The sequence below is a fragment of the Bos javanicus genome, chromosome 2 (genome assembly GCF_032452875.1).
Source record: "Bos javanicus breed banteng chromosome 2, ARS-OSU_banteng_1.0, whole genome shotgun sequence".
NCBI lineage: Eukaryota > Metazoa > Chordata > Mammalia > Artiodactyla > Bovidae > Bos > Bos javanicus.
Genome location: NC_083869.1, coordinates 127,184,032 through 127,204,365, shown reverse-complemented (window position 1 = coordinate 127,204,365; position 20,334 = coordinate 127,184,032). Strand labels below are relative to the sequence as shown.

General features: G+C 57.4%; 1 protein-coding gene across 2 annotated transcripts; it reads left to right on the top strand.

Annotated features, from left to right (window-relative positions):
• The first annotated feature begins 1,043 nt into the window (after positions 1-1,043).
• On the top strand, positions 1,044-18,669 carry SELENON (selenoprotein N). Of its 2 annotated transcripts, none has more exons than XM_061392899.1 (12): positions 1,044-1,226; positions 2,263-2,380; positions 6,332-6,465; positions 9,240-9,452; positions 9,624-9,748; positions 10,323-10,460; positions 12,060-12,141; positions 12,745-12,933; positions 13,308-13,413; positions 14,474-14,586; positions 14,676-14,777; positions 16,191-18,669. In XM_061392899.1, the coding sequence occupies exons 1-12, from the start codon at positions 1,059-1,061 to the stop codon at positions 16,359-16,361; spliced, it is 1,659 nt and encodes a 552-aa protein (XP_061248883.1). In that variant the 5' UTR covers positions 1,044-1,058; the 3' UTR covers positions 16,362-18,669. The 2 variants fall into 2 exon arrangements, with proteins under 2 accessions (XP_061248883.1, XP_061248875.1); XM_061392891.1 differs by lacking the exon at positions 1,044-1,226 and adding an exon at positions 1,396-1,593.
• The last annotated feature ends 1,665 nt before the right edge of the window (positions 18,670-20,334 follow it).

Here is a 20,334-nt window from a genome sequence, read left to right as displayed (position 1 = left end):
CCTGCCCTGAGGCTGGCAGTCATCTCCAAGGACTGCGCGGCTGCTCCCCAGACTCTGGGTTCCTGTCCAGAGGCTTTGGCAGCTGCTGCCCTCTCGTGGGAAAGTGCAGGCACAGCCACCCCTGGGATCCCAGGGCCCTTGATATAACGGAAAAGAGACCCAGTGGAACCAAGATTTCTGAGGACTTGAAAGTACTTCCTCAAACTCCACCCATCTCCACGCCCAAGGCCCTCCCCTAAGTGTTGTTCTCCAGAAAAACCATTCTAGTGTCCAGGCCAGGTCTAGCAGGGGAGAGGGTAACTCACAGCCGGCCTTGCCCTGTGCCTGGGGGCTGCCACCCCCACCCGCCTGGGCATTTCCCTATAGTCAAAGTTATGGTTTTTCCAGTAGTCATTTATGGATGTGAGAGTTGGACCATAAAAAAGGCTGGGCACCGAATGATCAATGCTTTTGAACTATGGTGTTGGAGAAGACTCTTGAGGGTCCCTTGGACAGCAAGGAGATCCAACCAGTCCATCCTAAAGGAAATCAGTCCTGAATATTCATTGGAAGGACTGATGCTGAAGCTGAAGCTCCAACACTTTGGCCACCTGATGCGAAGAACTGACTCATTTGAAAAGACCCTGATGCTGGGAAAGATTGAAGGTGGGAGAAGGGGAGGACAGAGGATGAGATGATTGTATGACATCACCGACTCAATGGACATGAGTTTGAGCAAGTTCTGGGAGATGGTGAAGGACACGGAAGCCTGGCGTGCTGCAGTTCATGGGATCGCCAAGAGTCGGACACAACTGAGCGACTGAACGACACCAACCAACCCACAGAAGAGCCTCTCTGAATCCTCCTTACAGGTGAAGAAACTTGGGCCCCGCAGGTGAGGGTTCAGCGCTGCACCTGCCTGTGTCCTTACAGGTAGCTCCTGTCCCTAATGAATTTGCAGAGGTGGCCTTCCAGCAAGACCATGAAAGAAACAGGGAGGGCTGAACTTGGGTAGTTTTCTGTTTCGCGATGACTACAGAGACATTTCAAAAAGCAGGTCGGATAAGAGGCAGGGTGGGATGCGGGGAGAGTGGGTACCCGACCCGCCTCTGGCTTCCCTCGCATCTCCTCCCGGTGCTCAGCCTGGAAGTGCTCCCGGGCTCCTCCAGGCTAGGCGGGACGCGGAGGCCCGGTTTCATTCGCGGAGAGGAAAGAGAAGGAAGGAGACACCGCCGGACGGCAGGGAGGTGTGTGTGGAGCAGGGGCCCCGGCGCGCCTCCCTCCCTGCACTCGCGAGTCAGCAGCGCCGCCGTGCGCCGGACCGAGGGCCCCAGCCCGTCCCGCCCCGGCGCCCAGGCCCGGCCCCGGCCCCGCCCGCGCCCGCGCCGCCGCGGCTCCGCGTCCGCGGCCACCCCGCCCGGAGCCGCCGCCATGGGCCGGACCCGGCCGGGCGAGCGCGGGCCTCCGGGCTCCGGCCCCGCCGCGCCGCCCGCGCCCCCGCCGCGCCGCGCCCGCGCCCTGGCGCTGCTGGGGGCCCTGCTCGCCGCCGCCGCGGCCGCCGCCGCCGCCCGGGCCTTCGCCCGCTACAGCGAGGCCCAGGCGGCCGCGAGGCAGGTCCGAGTCGGCGGGGAGGGCGCGGTGGCCGGCCGGGGACACTCGAGTGGGCCCGGGCGGCGGGGCTCACCGACGGGCAGGGCTCCGAGGGGCCGGGGGCGGTGGGGGACGGGGCGGGGATGGGAGGGCAGCCTGACCGGAGGGGGACGGGGCCGGAGGGCCGGGAGGGCGGCCAGGAAGGAAAAGGGGGGCTCCAGAAAGCGGGCGGGCTATGAAGGACTGATGCGGGGGTGAGCAGACTGGCCCCGAGCGAGGCCGGGGCTGGGACGGCTCCTAGGGGAGCGGGCGGATGGGCGCTAGAACAGTTCACCGCAGACAAAGCACTGAGAGAGGCTGGGACCCGAGCATCCGGGCGGGCGGGGCCGGGGGCGCTGGGACAGCGGGGAGGGGAGTCCAGGGAGGACGATGGGTGGACCAAGAGGGTGACTCTAGATGGATCCGGATACGAATCGGGCACTCGGAGAGTGGACAGTGGACGAAGGCTGGGAGTGTAACAGGGACCCAGAGGGATGGGAACGGGGGACCTGGGCTCTGGGGCGTGCAGAAGTGGCATTTGGACAGATGTTTGGGAGATGGATGGGCTGAAAGAACTCAGGAAGGTGGTGGCGAAAGCGGTTTGGGATACCAGTGGGTATCCGGTTGCTCAACCCAGCGCCTCCTCCCAAGCAGGATTCAGCACTGAAAACCCTGGGGACAGAAGGCCTCTTCCTCTTCTCCTCCCTGGACACTGACCGGGACATGTACATCAGCCCCGAGGAGTTCAAGCCCATCGCTGAGAAGCTGACAGGTACCAGGAGGGGCTGGGGACCCAGGAGGAGGGACCTGGGGCACCGCCCTCTGGTTCTTGCCCTGTGTCTGCTCTGAGCAGGAGGACTGCCTGGAGTAGGAGGAAGCTGCCCTGGGCTTCAGAGATACTTTCTAGTGGGTGGTTTGGGCAAGCTGCCTCACCATGAGTACATACAGACAAACACACACACACACAGACACACACACAGATACAGATACATACACAGACACACACACAGAGACACACAGACACACACACACACACACACACAATAGACACACACACACACACCCAAGCCTGTTCTCCTCACAGGTGAATATTACAAGCTAACATTCTCGGACCGCTTTCCCAGGACCAGACTCACTTTAAGCACCTTCTGAGTTATCTCTTAGCAGTGCCTGTGAGATGGATGCTGACCTGATCCTAATGTGTATAGTTTGAGAGACTGGGGAGCAGGAAGCCTCTCCAGCCTGCCCAGGAGGGAAAGGAGGGTGCGAGGAGGGTATAGGGCGAGGTTTAGGGAGCTTCTGTCTTCAGGTCCTGCACTAGCTGATTTGAGGATTAGAGAAAACGTCTGCAAAGTGCCCAGTATGCAGTGGATAGTCAATGGCATGGTATGTGTGCTCTGTCGTGTCTGACTCTTTGCGACCCTGTGGATTGTAGCCTGGGGAAGGCGATAGCACCCCACTCCAGTACTCTTGCCTGGAAAATCCCATGGATGGAGGACCCCGGTAGGCTGCAGTCCATGGGGTCACGAAGAGTCAGACACGACTGAGCGACTTCACTTTCACTTTTCACTTTCATGCATTGGAGACGGAAATGGCAACCCACTCCAGTGTTCTTGCCTGGAGAATCCCAGGGACGGGGGAGCCTGGTGGGCTGCCGTCTATGGGGTCACACAGAGTCGGACACGACTGAAGTGACTTAGCAGCAGCAGCAGCAGACTGTAGCCTGCCAGGTTCCTCTGTCCATGGAATTTTCCAGGCAAGCATACTAGAGTGGGTTGCCGTTTCCTACTCCAAGGGATCTTCCCAGCCTGGGGATTGAACTCGAGTCTCCTTCATCTCCTGCATTGGCAGGCAGATTCTTTACCACTGCACCACCCGGGAAACCTGGATAATCAATAGACAGGAGCTATTGCTATTACTACTAAATATTAAACCTTCCTGGGGAACTGTCAGATTCCTATCCTACTTTGTCACCTGTTTTTGCCTGGATGTAATTTTATTTCGGTTGTAAAGATGAGCTAAAGCATTCTAATGAATTATAAAATGTCTCTCCCACCGCTCCATCACCACCCTAACCTCTGTGTCCATATCTTGTGATGTTTCTTGAACTTCTGATCTTGGGCATCTACTTGTTACCCAGATCACCTGGTATAAGTAGGTCAATAGATGGAAAAGACAGAGACGCCAGCTGCTCTCAGGCAAGTAAGCGCCCGAGGTCTGAGATGGGCTTTCTGTGTCTCAGGATGGGGTTGGGTAGGTCAGCTTAGTCCCGGCCCGGTGGCCTGCAGTCCCTGTCAGAGGAGAAGAGTCAGATGAAAAATGCTAATTGGTGGAGCAGACGTGTCAGTGCCTCCCGGGGCAGTCAGGTTCTGTCATGAAAGCAGATGGGCAAGTACACAGGTCAGTCCCGGGCAGGTTTGCTTTGACTTCGTATTTTGCACGCACTTCTCCAAGCAGCCACACAGCCACATCCTTGTCCTTTTCTGCACCTAGAGAGCCAGAGTTCCCTCATAATGACATGTTGGCCAAGCTTGCTGAGCTTGGGGATGCTTTAGTTTTTTTACACAAATCTTTTTCTCCATCGGGGAAAATAATCTCTCCCTCCGTTACCACCTGAGCCACTGCGAGTACAAAACTGGACCAAGTTGTCAGATGAACAAAAAATAAAACCAAAAAGAAACACCAAATCTAAGTAGGAAATAGAGGCAAACAGTCCTCTCTAGGTAGTACAGTCATGTATGCCGAATTTTCTGCTTCGTAGCTTAACATTTTTACAAGTTGTCTATAGTGAGCAAAGTTTACGTATAAGTCAGGAAATATAACTTTTATTTAAAAACCAAAGAGCCACAAAATGCATGGCATTATTATTCAGAATTACCTGTGATGACAGTAATATGATTGGATAAGCAAGCTGACCAGTAACCCTACATATTCCTGTTGCTCTGTTCCTCTGAGGTTTCCAGATTGCTGTTTGGAAATTTTGTTGCCTTGACTTAGAAATGCAGAAGTAACTGGGATGCTTTAGAACAGGGGTTTCCATCAGAAGCCACTGGGGGTAGGGGGTGGGGGGCTAATCAAAAGCACATTTTCTCCAGGTTCTAGCCCCTGAAGACTGACCCAGTAGGTCTGACTCAGGGGGTTCTGGGCATCTGTAGTTTAAAAAGGCATCCTGGTGATTCCAGTGATTCCTGGGTAAGCACTCCTTTGAATGTACCCATCCAGTCTGTCCGTCCATCAACAAATGCCAAGCAATGGTCTCTGCCCCCAAGAGAGCAGTCATGGCGAGACCCACCCATGCTTCATTCCATTATCTGCGTCATGGGGCCCCTCCCTGCTATTAGCCACCCCCCTAAGCCTTCATCCTGACTCCCTCCACCCTTGAAGGACTACAGACTTGGCAGGTCTCTGAGCAGGAAGAGATCCAATGAATCAAGTTCAGCTCCTGTCAGTCCAGCCCCTCCTTATACCCATGGGGAAACGGGCCACCCAGGAAATCAGGGAGAAGCGGGTCTCCTGACTTCAGGACCAGCGCTCTTTCTGTGACACCAAAGATTGCCTGATTCCACGTTGCCTGACCTCCCCGAGCAGCCCTTGCTTCTCCATGAGGCCCCCAAGACCAGACATGCATAGTAGCATGGGTTCCATCTCTCATGTAGGAAACCGAGAAGGGCTGAGGGATTTGCCCCAAATGGTCCAGGAAATAGAGCTGACCTCACCCCAGAGATGGGCTGAGGGAAGGGGACCAGCCAGCCTGGCCTGGCTGTGTGTCCTTGGGAAGTGACTTCAACCCTCTGAGCCTCCAGTTTCTCATCTGTAACATGGACTTAATAATATTGCTCACAGGACTACTGTGAAGCCAAAATGTGATATATACAAGAGAGATTGTATATGCGGGATATACTATGTTGTATACATTATACGTACACTTTGTATATCAAATTGCTGCTGCTGCTGCTGAGTCACTTCGGTCGTGTCTGACTCTGTGCAACCCCATAGATGGCAGCCCACCAGGCTCCCCCGTCCCTGGGATTCTCCAGGCAAGAACACTGGAGTGGGTTGCCACTTCCTTCTCCAATGCATGAAAGTGAAAAGTGAAAGTGAAGCCACTCAGTCGTGTCCAACTCTTATCGACCCCATAGACTGCAGCCCACCAGGCTCCTCCGTCCATGGGATTTTCCAGGCAAGAGTACTGGAGTGGGGTGCCATTGCCTTCTCCGGTATATCATATTGGGTTGGCCCAAAAGTTCGTTAAAGTTTTCCTGTAAGATGTTATAAGTGTTAGTCACTCAGTCATGCCCAACTCTTTGCGACCCCATGGACTGCAGCTCTCCAGGCTCCTCTGTCCATGAGATTTTCCAGGCAAGGATACTGGAGTGGGTTGCCATTTCCTTCTCCAGGGGATCTTCCCAACCCAGGGATTGAACCCGGGTCTCCTGCACTGCAGGCAGATTCTTTACCAACTGAGCTAAAAGGGAAGCCTTGTAAGATGTTATGGGAGAATCAAATAACTTTTGGGCTAGCCCAATACATATACAATTTATTTGTATATGTTTGATAAACGATGTAATCTATATTGTTACTTTGGTGATTGTTACCTGTTACAACCTCCCACCCCATCCCTCCCAAGCATGGCTTCCTTAATCACTGGCCCATGCGGACATCCTAGGAAGTAAGGCCCTGCCGTCTAAGGGAGGACCCCTCTCTGGTGGCCTGTGTCTCATAGGGTCTACTCCTACGGCCAACTACGAGGAGGAGGAGCTGCCCCCTGACCCCAGCGAGGAGACTCTCACCATAGAAGCCCGATTCCAGCCTCTGCTCCCAGAGTCCATGACCAAGAGCAAAGATGGGTTCCTAGGGGTAAGTTGGGGCAGGAGGGGCAGGGGACCTCCCAGAGACAGGACCAGAGATGGGGGGACCATCTGTGTGTACTCGCCTCCTGAGAATGGTCTGTGCTCTGCTCGTCTTTCCTCCCTTCCTGCCTTCCTTTATCCAGTGCCCTCTGTGCACCCAGCATGCCAGGCCCTGTGCCCACCGTCCAGGCCCCCGGTCTGGTAGGGGAGCTAGGAGGGATGAGCATGAACCTGTGACCCAGATGGCTCCCTAGAGGGAATGACTTCTGACAGCAACTGCAGGGGAGGAGGGCTCAGGCCGGTGTCCACAGGGTAGGGAGGATCTGGCTGGAGGAAATAGCTGGTATGCTAGAGACCATGCTGATGCAGCCACCTTGCTTATGATCATTACTTTCTACAGGTCAGTCTTCCACTCCAAGGCTGCGATTTCCTCAGGGCAAGGCCTGTGACACACATCTATGAATCCCCAGGCCCCTAGCACAGTACTTGGCCCCTGACAGGTGCTCTCTTGAGCTCCGATGAACTGGATCTGAAGTTTAGGCCCTGGTAGGGGCTCTGGGGTGGGGAATGACCCTGACAAGTGCCATCCTAACTAGCCCCACCTGAACCCAAGGCCCTGTGGACAAGGTCTCAAGCCTTCCCAGGATCTGGCATCCCCAGGCCCTGCTGCCTTTCCTGCTCGCTCCCCTGCCCTCTCCTCTCAGCTGTCCACGGCTCCAGGTGTCCAGACTTCCCTCCACCTGTGAGCCAGCTCACATGCTGGTCCCTCGACCAAGAACACCTTTTCTCTTTGTCTTGCCCACACCTGCTCAGCCTTTGTGTCTCAGCTGAACCATCACTTCAGCACAGACAAAGGCCTAAAGGCAGGAGATGCCTGGCAGGACCCCAAGGGCAGAGAGAGGGGGTGACTGGACCCCAGGTAGGGGCATCCCCATCAGTGGGACTGGAAGAGAAGTTGCCTGATGGCCCAGGGGCTCAGTTGCCTGACTTTGGCCTTCATTCTGCAGCAGCCAAATACCATAGTGTGTTTTGAAATAGGAGACATCCCTCATCAGATCTAGGCTTTCCAGGCTGGCAGCTGGGGAGAAATGGAAGAGAAGAAGACCAGTTCCCAGGAGGGACGGGAAGACAGGAAGGGGGAAGGGGAGGCCTTGGTGATGGAAAAGAAGGACCGCCCGAGGGATGCTGGGAGGACAGAAAGGCAGCGCAGGGCTCCTAAAGGAAGGGGGTGGGAGGGGTGGTTGGGGTATCTCAGGCTTCTGGCTGGTGGCCAGGTGCGTGGGGAACCCATCTCCTGATGGGGGCTGGAGGAGGGGCGCGGGTCTGGTAGGGAGGGTGTGGGGTCAGTCTGGACTGCTGGAGTTGAGGTCCTTGAGGACGTCCAAGGGAGAATCCAGCACGGTCTGGGTGGAGAAGGTCCGCCATTGACGGGCTGGAGTGCTGTCTAAGCGGATGAGTCCCTCCCACCGAGTGGGGAGAATAGGTGCAGGGGCCCACCTGCACTGACAGGGGAGGTGGGGTCTGGAAGACCCCAGCCCTGCCTCCCTAGCTCAGGCCCCACCTTGCAGGCTGCTCCCCAAGAGCTCCACAGCCTGTGAGCAGGACCAGCAGGCAGACAGGCTCCGCCTGGCCCCACTCAGCCAGCCCTGCTTTGAGAACCTGCCTGTGAGCTGCTTTGAGAACTCTCCTCCATCATCTCAGCTTGTGCCTAAGCCAGCAGACCATAAGCCCAGTGCCCCTGCCGCACCCTGGGCTTCCTTACCCTCTCTGCCTGCCCTGTTTTCTGCTCCCTAAGCCCCACCTCTCAAGTCTCCTTGAGCCCAGGGCCCCTCACCAGGGAGGTGGAGGAGGGGACTTGTTACTGTCAAAGGTGGGACAGCTCTCTGGCGGCTGGGATCCCTGAGTGGGGCCAGGCACTCACTGCCGTGGCAGCTGCTTTTGGTGACCCATAAGGGCAGGGAAGAGCCACTGAAGGTGGGGCTCTGACCAGGGGACCTGCATGGTCCATGGCCGCCTCCTGCTCTAGGCCTGCATAGTCTGACCTGCCTCCTCTCCTGCCCGTCACTTATCCGACAGCACTGGGGTGGATTACTGATGAGGAAACGGTTCAGGGAGGCCTTGTGCCCGGGGTGCCCAGCCAGCATGGCCCAGACTACACTTGAAGTAGTGGTGCCCTTCCTCCCCCTCCTCTGTGGTCTCATCCTGCCCCTGCCCCTAGAGATTTCACCCAAAGGTGGCTGCTGCTCCCCCGACAGACTCCTGAATTCTTGTCACCCAGGACGTTAGCTGCAGGGAGGAGACTTGGAGAGGGAGCTTAGAGAGCAGAAAGCAGGGCAGGTGGAGGGGTGAGGAAGCCCGGGGTGGGGTGGGGGCACCTGGGGTTGGTCTGCTGGCTTATGCACAAGGGAAGTGGGACCTGGGCTTGGAAGGCGGGAAGAGGCGGTCAGGGCCTACACACAGAGCCCCCCCAGAGCCCCCCATTCCAGTCCTAGGTGACCCTGCTGCTGCCTCGATTCCCCTGTCCTCGCAAGAGGTGTCTGGCCTGGGCTGGACCCGAGGGGCCGCAGGGGCACCGCTTCCCAGGCTAGGGGCTGGGGGAGGCGAAGTGAGCCTCAGCTCTGGCAGGACGGTACCCGCCAGACTCACCCCGTCCTGACCAGAGCAGGAGCCTCCCAGAGCCTCTGTTTCTGGGTTTGGGGGTTGGCTCAGGGCTCGAGGAGACCTCCAGGCGGCCTGGGAGGTTCTCAGTGCCCCAGCGCGCTGACGGTCTCCCTGCCCCAGGTCTCCCGCCTGGCCCTGTCTGGCCTCCGCAACTGGACCGCGGCAGCCTCGCCGAGTGCCGTGTTTGCCGCCCGCCACTTCCGGCCCTTCCTCCCGCCCCAGGGCCACGTGGAGCTAGGCGAGCCCTGGTGGATCATCCCCAGTGAGCTGAGTGTCTTCACTGGCTACCTGTCCAACAACCGCTTCTACCCACCGCCACCCAAGGGCAAGGAGGTGAGGGCGGCCCCGTGACCCCGGCCCCGCACCTGGACCCAAGGCCGCCGGCCTGCCCCGCGTCCTGCACTCCTGCCTCCGTCTGGCCCCACCCCTGGTCCAGGGCCGACACTCACCCAGGGGAGCCGGGTCCCCGCAAGCCAACCCCGGGACCCACTGCCTTCCCCGCAGGTCATCATCCACCGGCTCCTGAGCATGTTCCACCCACGGCCCTTCGTGAAGACCCGTTTTGCCCCTCAGGGGGCCGTGGCCTGCCTGACCGCCATCAGCGACTTCTATTACACCGTGATGTTCCGGTGAGGGGTCCTGGCAGCCCCATCCCTGTTTTCACCTGGGCCTGGGACTCCAGGGCAGCACGGAAGGGTACAGCCCCGGGAGCCAGGGCCAGACCCCACCACCCCATCACCACCACTTACTGCCCTGCGGGCCTGGCCAAGCAGCTTTGCTCTCTGAGCCTCACATTCCTCCTCATGCACCAGGGAAGGGGTGACTTCCTCCAGGAGGAAGGGAAAAGTGCTGAGTGTGCTTTAGCATGGGGCTGATGGCCGTCACTGTCATCCACATGGAAGGGGGTGCGTAAGAGCTGTGACACCAGGTCACACAGCCCCTGGAGAGGCTGTGAGAGCTCAGAGGAGGGTCAGCTAGGCTTCCAGGGAAGGTGCGGGGAAACTGGGCCCTGAAGGTAGGGCAGCACCTTGAGGGCCTCCCCTCTCCCTGCCCCACACACTCCTCCGCCCCCTGCCCAGCCCTCTGCCCCACCCAGAGTCTGGCCATCCCTGCGTGGGTTCCAGGCTTTGGGGCAGAAGGGGGTGGGCAGGCAAGCTCTGCTCGGCCAGGGGACCCACTCCCAGCCAGGTCTTTTCCCTCCAGCATCCATGCCGAGTTCCAGCTCAGCGAGCCCCCCGACTTCCCCTTCTGGTTCTCCCCCGGCCAGTTCACCGGCCACGTCGTCCTCTCCAAAGATGCCACCCACGTCCGTGACTTCCGGCTCTTCGTGCCCAACCACAGGTGAGAGCTTCCATCCCACCCTAGCATCCTGCTCACGTGTGCCCCCGCCAGCTCCCAGAGTTCAGCCCCCCTCAGTCTCTCCCCAGAGCCCTTCCTCTTGGGAGGCACCTGGAGCTGACCTCGGAGGAGGCAGTATGAGGTGGTCGGGGGCAGGGAGGTGGTCATTCCGTCATCCCAGGCAGCACCTGGGACATGCTTTTGGGATGATGGAGTGACCAGCCAGCTCTGTGCTGGAACCCAAGGCAGCAGCCTGCAGCCCCTCCCTGAAGCTGGAGCCCCCCCACCCCTGCTCATTCTGCTGACAAACCCGTGACCACACCTTGCCCTGGCACCCTAGGGAAAGGCTGGCAGGTGGGCAGGGACCTGACTGGTGGGGGTGCAGGAAGCCTTCCCAAAGGAAGGGACATCTGTGCAGCGACCTGGGGGCTGAGGAGGGTTTAGCCAGGCAGAGGGAACAGCACACGCAGAGACCTAAGGGGCAGGCCCTCCTTGCCTGCAGTTGCTACCCTAGACCCTGGGTGGGGACTGGGGGTGGCTTCTGGAAGGGCTCAATGCCAGCCACCTGCCTGCCTGCCTGCTCCACCTGCCTGCCTGCCTGCTCCACCTGCTTCACCTGCTCAGGGTCAGCCTCTTGTTGGGGGGATGCAGAGAGCCTTTCCAGCTTTATCCCAGATGGCAAGCTCAGGGGGGCCTGAGTGACTCTGTACCAGGACGGTACCCGGGCTGGGAGCCGAATGGCCCAGAGCTAAGTCTCAGCTGTAACACCAGTGGCTGTGGGCAAGACCCTGGGCCCCTCCAGGCCTCAGTTTCCTCATCTTTTAGATGGGCGGCTGGGTCCTAGACAGGAGTGAGAGGGTCACCGGGACAGCCTGGGAAGAGAACCCAGGACCAGGAGCGACTTGCCATCCTCATTCAGGGTTACCAAGGGCAACGAGGGGCCCATGGGAAAATGATGAGGAAAGACCGGCCCTCCTCTCCCTTGCTCAGCAAGCAAGTCCCTGTGCTGCGGGGGCTCAGCCCAGGGCACGTCTGCCCCCAGCCCAGGGGTGGAGGTGGGGTCCTGGATTGGATGAAACAAGGAGCAGAAGGGGGCGGTGGAGTGCCTGCTTCACCGGCCCAAGGTGGTTGGTAGCCTGTCCTGGGGCGCCCTCATGTGGTGAATCTGCAGGTTGCACATGATCAGGCCAGACTTCCCACTGGAGACAGTGGAGGAGGCCTGCAGCGAGAGGACAGTACCCGTTTTTCACTCCTGCCCAACTTGAGGTGCTGGGGGAGGCACTGATGACCGCTGCCTCTAAGAGTCATGGGTCGCGGGCAGTGCCTGAGCCGTGGATGTAGAAGCCCTTTGTACACTACAGGCCTGGGTTGGTGGAGGGTGGTGTGGTCCTAGTGCCTTTAGAAGAGGCAGCCTGGAAAGAAAAGGTCCCAGGCTCTGCCGTCAGCATCCCAGTGGCTCTGAGACCTTGGGTTCACCCTGCTGAGTCTCAGCGTCCTCATCTATAAAATGGGGCCAGCGTCAGGCTTTCGGTGAGATCAAGTCTGACGTCTGATGGGCTTTGATGATGGCGTTGTGCCCTGGGCGCCCTCTCCCGTCTCCAGGTCTCTGAATGTGGACATGGAGTGGCTGTACGGGGCCAGTGAGAACAGCAACATGGAGGTGGACATCGGCTACATACCCCAGGTGAGCGCACAGGTGGTCCCTTCACGTGGTTAGTCGTAGTCGCGTCCGACTCTTTGCGACCCCATAGACTGTAGCCTGGTGGCTCCTCTGTCTATGGGATTTCCCAGGCAAGAATACTGGAGTGGGTTGCCATTCCTCTTCCAGGAGATCTTCCAGACCCAGGAATCGAACCTGGGTCTCCTGCATCTCCTGAGTTGGCAGGCGGGTTCTTTACCACTGAGCCACCCAGGAAGCCTCAGGTTGGAAGGTGGGGCTTGGAGGCAGAACCCTGCCACAGGGTCTCTCAGCCTGGCTGCAGGGATACCCAGCTGGCTAGGAGCCTCAGGACAGGGAGTGACAGAGCTCCTGGCAGGCAAAGCAGGATCCTGGGAGGACACGTATTCCTGCACGCGGAGTCCAGCAGCTGCCATGGGCCCCAGCCGGCTTCCCACGGTGGAGCCCTGGCTGGACAGTGGGCTCTGTACACAGCCTTGACCGGACCCTGCCCTTCCCTGGGCCTGTCTCCCCGCCTCTACAATGAATGGCATGTCTCTGAGGGTCTCTCGGGGCCCCTGGAGGACTCTTGCCCCTCACTGAGACATCCCTCACTGACCCCTGGCCCAGATGGAGCTGGAGGCGCTGGGCCCCTCGGTGCCCTCTGTGATCCTGGACGAGGATGGCAACCTGATCGACAGCCGCCTGCCCTCAGGGGAGCCCCTCCAGTTTGTGTTTGAGGAGATCCAGTGGCAGCAGGAGCTGAGCTGGGAGGAGGCAGCCCGGCGCCTGGAGGTGGCCATGTACCCCTTCAAGAAGGTGAGGCAGGACAGTGGGCACAGGCAGGGGCGGGCTTCCTGGGGCTGGGAGGAGAGCTGAGGAGCGGCAGGTGGGCCCTGGGCACCGAGTGCCAGGCAGGGCTTGTGGCTCAGGCTGCCTCCCTGTGGGGCTCAGCCTGGGCCGGGGAGCCACCCCTTTGTCTTTCAGAACTTGGCGGAGCCATGCTCTGGCTCAGCATCTCACACACACAACAAACGTCCATGCATATGTACACATATCCATACATGTGCATACGTGCACATACACGTATATCCACTACAAACACACACACACCTACATGCACATCACACTCAGCCCCTGCAGTGGGGCCCTGCCGCACACAAGAGCTTCTCTCTGTCCCCACTTGGCCCCAGGTCACCTACCTGCCGTTCACCGAGGCCTTTGACCAAGCCAAGGCCAAGAACAAGCTGGTGCACTCAATCCTGCTGTGGGGGGCCCTGGACGACCAGTCCTGCTGAGGTGAGGAGACCCCGCCAGTCTGCGGGTAGAGGGGGCGGCATCACTCCTTGTGGGCGCAGGGGGCTCTGAGACCACGGGACTCTGCTCTCAGAGCCCGAGGTTGCTTGAGGACCGCATGGGGCAGGGAGGTGCGTTGAGGGCTCTGGGGTGCTGTGCTGAGCTCCGAGGAAGCTGCTGGACTCTGGAGAAGGAGTCCAGCTCTGCCATCTTCAGCCAGGAGGCTTTGGCCAAGTGATTTTCCTTCCCAGACCTCAGTTTTCTCAGCAATAAGAGGATAACATACTTTACCTCCCACCATTGTGAAAACAGATGTGAAAGTGTCCGTGCTCTGGAAAGTGTTGCACACAAGTCAGAGAAAAATAGTGCCAAAGCCTGGACACTTTTCACTTAATCAGAAAAATACTCCAAAGACCCCCTGGTGCAGAATTCTCTGGGTGCCTGATGGGGGTTACAAAGAGGAGCAAACAGTGCCCCAGCCCTTGTCCAGCCAATCGACAAACATCCCGGATACCTCCTGTGCCTAGCCCTAGGCTAGGTGCTGGGCATCCTGCATCGAGGAAGTCAGAAGCGGTCCCTGGGCTCAGGGAGCACGCAGTGCGTGCAGAAGGCAGACGCTACAAGTGTGGCAAGTTTACACAAGGCAAGGTCCAGAGTGGCCCAAGAGTGTGTAACTGGGGGTCAGGGAAGGCTTACTTGAAAGAGTGACACAAGCTGAGACTCTGAAGGATGAGTAAGGGTTTGTCGAGTGACAGGAGGAAGTGTTTTAGATAAATAGAAGGATAGTCTGTGCAAAGGCCCTGGGGCAGTATTTAGTGGATTTAAGAAGCTGTCTGCAAGCCCCTGGGCCAGGTGGGGCCCAACACCAAGTCTCAGCCCAGGATTCCAGTATGTTACTGATGTTAATTACAGCTACCAGGAATTCAGTACCTCTTCTGTGGCGCTGTTTGAATCACTGTCATCTCACCTGGGTGCACAGAGTGTTCTGTAGTCCCTGAGGTTTCCTGCTGATTGAGATCCCAGTGAGACATGCGGGGTCCTGACCTTGCTTATACCTGAACAGGTTCGGGGCGGACTCTCCGGGAGACCGTCCTGGAAAGTTCGCCCATCCTCGCCCTCCTCAATGAGAGCTTCATCAGCACCTGGTCCCTGGTGAAGGAGCTGGAGGACCTGCAGGTGAGCAGCAGGTGGGTGGGAAGAGCCCCATGGGAGCCCCTGGGACAGTGGAGCCCAGGCAGCAGGAACATACCCAACTGTCCCTGCAGAACAACCAGGAGAACCCATCCCACCAGAAGCTGGCCGGCCTGCACCTGGAGAAGTACAGCTTCCCCGTGGAGATGATGATCTGCTTGCCCAATGGCACTGTGGTAGGTCCCCGCCACCCGGCCTCGGCCGCAGGCAGAAGCAGCAGCGAGCCAGGGCTGTGGCTTACAGACCTCATCATCCTGGTCTGGCTCTGCCACCTCCTGGCTGGTCTCTTAGCCAGTCCGAGCCTCAGTTATCCCCTGATGTCCCCTCGGCCTGCCTGCAGGTGTCGGACCTTCCCTCAGAATGGGGACCTCAGCAGCACTCTGGGGCACAGTGGGCAGCAGAGTAGACAGGAATGTGACCCAGAAGGGAAGTCTCACCTCAGACCATTGCAGCCAGCCCTGGCGTGGCAGGGATGAGGGGTGGCAGGTGGCAGGCCTGGTGGCAGCAGAAAGGATCTGACACCACCCAGGCAGAGGCAAGACCCCCGCTCTTCCTAAGGGCCCCTGACACAGCACTCACTCACGTCCTCAAGCAGGAGTCTCACAGAAGCTTTGCGAGACCGATGATCACAAATGGTGATTTTTACAAACTGAGGCTCAGAAAGGTTCAGAGACATGGCAAAAGCCACACAAGAAAGAAGCATAGCTGGCTCTGAAAACAGGCGCCCACCTGTGAGCCTCAGCATCGCTTGCTCTTCTGAGCAAAGCAGCTCCTTCTCCTTTCAGTCCTGGGGGATGGGCAGGGTGGGAGGTCAGCAGGTGGGGAGCAGCAGAGGAGCAGGAGCTGGGTTGGCCCTGAGCATCAGTCCCTCAGTCGTGACCGACTCTGTGACCCCACGGACAGTAGCCCACCAGTCTCCTCTGTCCATGGGATCCTCCAGGCAAGGAGTGGGTTTCCACTCCGTTCTCCAGGGGATCTTCCTGACCCAGGGATCAGACCAGGATCTTCTGCATTGTAGGCAGATTCTTTACCAGCTGAGCCACCAGGGAAGCTTCTGTCTCAGGCTCAGGGAAGGGAAGGCCTCAGGGAATCAGCCAGCTCACACCGGTCCATGGACGACCCCCTCAGTGGACCCAGCCTAGCAGAGCCCCGGGTGGTGGAGCTGGGCAGACAGGACTTCGCCTGGGCGGTGGGTCGCCTGCACTCTCCCGTTCGTTTACCGGGTACCTGCCCTTAAGGCGCTCACTAGCTGGAGTGAGAAGCTGATGGGGACACAGGCCTGGGCATGCAAGTATTTTGACAGAAGTGAATGTGGATTTCAGGGGTTGTAGGATCAGAGATGAGAGGGTCAAAGGGCACAGAGGCGGGGTTAGGGGGCGGGGTGATATTGAAAGGCCTTAGGTTTTGCCTGGTGGGCGAGGTGCGGAGCCCTGGAGGCTAAGAGCCCTGTGAGCGGAGGAGGAGGGGAACGGTTGCAGCAGTGCTCACGGCTGCCCAGCCTGCCCGTCATCAGCCCAGACGAGGAAAGTCGAGGCTGCAGGGGGCACTGGGCCCCCCACCCCGCTCTCCTCACCCAGCTCTTCCCCCAGGTCCACCACATCAACGCCAACTACTTCTTGGACATCACGTCCATGAAGCCCGAGGACATTGAGAACCACGTCTTCAGCTTCTCGTCCACCTTTGAAGACCCGTCCACAGCCACCTACATGCAGTTCCTGAAGGAGGGCCTCCGGCGCGGCCTGCCCCTCCTCCAGCCCTAGTGAGCCTGCCGGCCGGTGAGACCCCAACTGGACAGGGAGCTGGATTGGCCTCTCCTCCCGGGAGCTCCAGAGCAGCCTTCCCATGTGTCACACACCAAGCCTTTCGCTCCACCTCTCAGGCTGCCCGTGGGGACCGGGGTCAGCTAATGGCGGCCATCCAAGGTTTGCCTCGGAGGTGGGTGGACAGGGCGTCCTTGGCTGACCTTGAGCGCTGGCTGCCACCACAGTCTTTAACTACATTCCTGGCTCTGGTAGCTGCTTGAGACCCCAAAAGAGATGGCCTGGGGTCATCTCCTTGGACCTACCCCACTCAGGCAAATAGTCCCGGCCCTTGCAGGGCAAACAATAGGGAAGAATGGGTGCTAAAAAGACAGGCCCCCCCCCTCCTTACCTTCACCCCTTCCAAAAGAGACATCCAGAAGCCTTGGCCTGCGGTGGGGGGTGCCAAGGAAGCACTCCTGTTTGTCTGGAGCCTTCTTCCAGGCCAGAGGCCTGCCTGGCTGCCCTCCTGTGCCTGGGGTCCCCTGCCCAGGTGACGTCAGCCTTCCGGAAGCTCTGGGCAGAACCCTCCTTCAGAAGGGGAAGTCATACTGTACCCTGCTGCTCTCCAGACCACTCAATCCAATCTTACGACAGGACCCCAGAACCTGTTTCAGGACTTCCTGGAGGCCTGCTCTCTGGGAGGTTTACTGTGAAGGAAGCTTCTGCCCTTGACAAGGAGTCCACTGAGGCCAAGGGCCTCAGCTTCCCCTACGGCCTACCCCAGCACAGGTCACAGCGAGACTCATGGAGCCACTGTCTCCGTAACAGCCCCCACCCGCCTCCCACCCCAGACCTCAGCTCCACAGAAACGTCTTCCAGAGAATGCAGCCTCCCCCAGAGCAGGCGCTGTCCCAGCTGTCAGGCCACCCAAACCAGGTTATCTACCGCTGGGCGGCCACCAGCTCTCCTTGGCCGCTGAGTCCATATCCCAAGCCACTGACCATGGCCAGTCTTTTTTTTATACATGCAGAAAGCATTTTTATGTGAACTTTCTCACAGTTTATATGTATTTTTGATAGCTCCGGCACTGAGGAGAAAGAAGGGGACGATGGTGTCCCCCCAGCAGCCGCCCCATGATGGCTGGATCTGAAAGCTTAGGTGGATCCAGCTTGATGTCTTTGCAGTTGCTCCTGTGGGAAGAAACATCCCCCTTCTCTTCCTTCTTCTTGACCAACTTTTTAAAAATAGTCCCCAGAGGATCCGTATACCCCCAACTGTATCCTTATCTTCCACTTGGGCCCATGAGGAGCCCTGGGGCTTTCACGAAGACCCCTCCCCACCCCTACGTATGCCCCTCCCCAGCCCCACTGGGGTTGGGGTGGGGGGGCTCCCTCTTCAGCCTGAAAGGGGAAGGAAGGCAAACATCTCCTCAGATGCACTCCCCGGCCTCCCACCTGAGTCCCCCTGCCCGCCACTAGAGTTTCCACACTGAGCCTTCTTCACAGTCTTGTTCTCAATGTTGCATTGCGTATCACGATAATAGCTAGTTACTGAGTCTTCACAGTTTTGTTCTCAATGTTGCATTGCGTATCACGATAATAGCTAGTTACTGAGCGCTTTCTCCGTCTAAGGCACTGTGTCAAGATGACATGTGTTTTCTCATTTATTCCTCACAACAAAGGACGCAAGGCGGATAGCCGTCATTCTCGTCTTGTAGATGAAGGAACTGAGTCTCAGGAAAGCGAAGTGACTTGCGCAAGGTGACTCAGTGGTGGGCTTGACATTCAGCCTGTGTCTTAATGTTGGCAGTGTTTTGTCTCGTCCCTCCCACCTCTCTCCCCTGCCTGTTTTCACCAAGGCGAAAAAGAAAGCCTTTCAAACCAATATGTCAGGTTCCCCTGTCTTCTCTAGAGCAAATGAGGTGCGAGCCAGCAAGCTCGGCCAGGTTCTTTGTGTCCCTCCTGGGAGGCAGCGCTTTCATGCCGCTTACAGGGAGGGGGCGGCGCTAAGCCTGTCTCAGTGCTTCCAGGCATGGGTGGCAGTAACCCGTCCCACTAGCCACCTGGTGTCTGCAGACATTCAGCCCTCCCACCCAGCAGGCTCCTCCCCTCATGCTGGGCTAAGAAGGCCAACGCCATGATGAGGGATCCTTGTCCCATGGAAGGTGATGCTTGCACTTCCTGCATCCTCCCCTGCTGCCTCTGCCTGATCCCCTACTAGGTTCAAAGGCTCGTGGTGGGGGAGGCCCCCAGCTACCCTCTTGTCATCGCTCCTCCACTTCCCTCCTCTGTCCCCAGTGTGTCCTACAATAAAATTGAAGAGATTAGGGTGGTTCTAAGTGCCTTTCCTTTGACCCGATGTTGTTCTCTTCTGTTCTCCATCTCACTCCTCTGCTGGAGAATTGATAACTTTTGAATTGAGAGGCCCTTGGACCACAAGGAGATCAAACCACTCAATCCTAAAGGAAACCAACCCTGAATATACATTGGAAGGACTGATACTGAAGGTGAAGCTTCAATACTTTGGCCACCTGATGCAAAGAATGGACTCATGGGAAGAGACCCTGATGCTGGGAAAGATTGAAGGCAAAAAGAGAAGGGGGCAGCAGAGGGTGAGATAGCATCACTGACTCCATGGACATGAATCACTAGAAAGACAGAGGAGGCTGGCGTGCTATAGTCTGTGGGGTTGCAAGGAGCCAAATTAGTGACTGAACAGCCACCTGTGCGGGAGCTGGCAGATGGACGAGGGAGCGTGGCTGGAGTCCCTTTGGGGACTAGTTTATTTGTCACCAGAAGGCTTGAGTAACTTGCTTAAAATAAATTTGTGATAGACCTAGAGAACTTACTATTTTTAGAATCTGGTGTTCTGTGTTGAGAAAGATTCTGAAGTTAAATCCATCATCTTAGAACCTGAGATAAACATTAGGTAATTTTTTTTTTTTTTTGAGGGTGTGAACTTAAGGAAAAACCTGTAAAAGAAGGATTGAACAAGTTAGTTCAGCCGCTCAGTCGTGTCCGTCTCTTTGAGACCCCATGAACTACAGCACCCCAGGCCTCCCTGTCCATCACAAACTCCTGGGGTCCACCCAAACCCATGTCCATTGAGTCGGTGATGCCATCCAACCATCTCATCCTCTGCTGTCCCCTTCTCCTCCTGCCCTCAATCTTTCCCAGCATCAGGGTCTTTTCAAATGAGTCAGCCCTTCACATCAGGTGGCCAAAGTATTGGAGTTTCAGCTTCAGCATCAGTCCTACCAAAGAACACCCAGGACTGATCTCCTTTAGGATGAATTGGTTGGATCTCCTTGCAGTCCAAGGGACTCGCAAGAGTCTTCTCCAACACCATGGTTCAAAAGCATCAATTCTTCGGCGCTCAGCATTCTTCACAGTCCAACTCTCACATCCATACATGACTACTGGAAAAACCATAGCCTTGACTAGACAGACCTTTGTTGACAAAGTAATGTCTCTCCTTTTTAATATGCTGTCTAGGTTGGTTATAACTTTCCTTCCAAGGAGTAAGCATCTTTTAATTTCATGGCTATTGAAGAAGAAAGGGGGAAAGAAAGAACCTTGAGCAGGAATAGAATCTGAAAGCCAAACCTTGGCCAGATCACAGGAGAAAGGCTCTAGAGCCTAAACCATACCACCAAATTGAACTGGCCTCTTGTACCTTGTATCAGTCGCTCCTAGGCTTAGAGGTAGAGTAACTTATTAGGTTAGGGCTTCCATTCTGAGAATGGGGCAGCTGTGAGCAGCCAGCACAGCTGCTGGGGGATAGAGTCATGTGCTGGGTAAAAGTGATCTTCAGGAAAAAGAGAGACTGCACTACCACATCCAAGGAAAGGCAGCTAGAATGGATTTGCAAGATCTGCCATTGCCCAGGATGGGAAAGTGATGATTAAAGCAACAATTTCTCATCCTGGAAAGAGGGCTGGACCTGGAAGTCAAATTTCATCATTTGCAGTATGGTGGGAATCAGGGTGGAC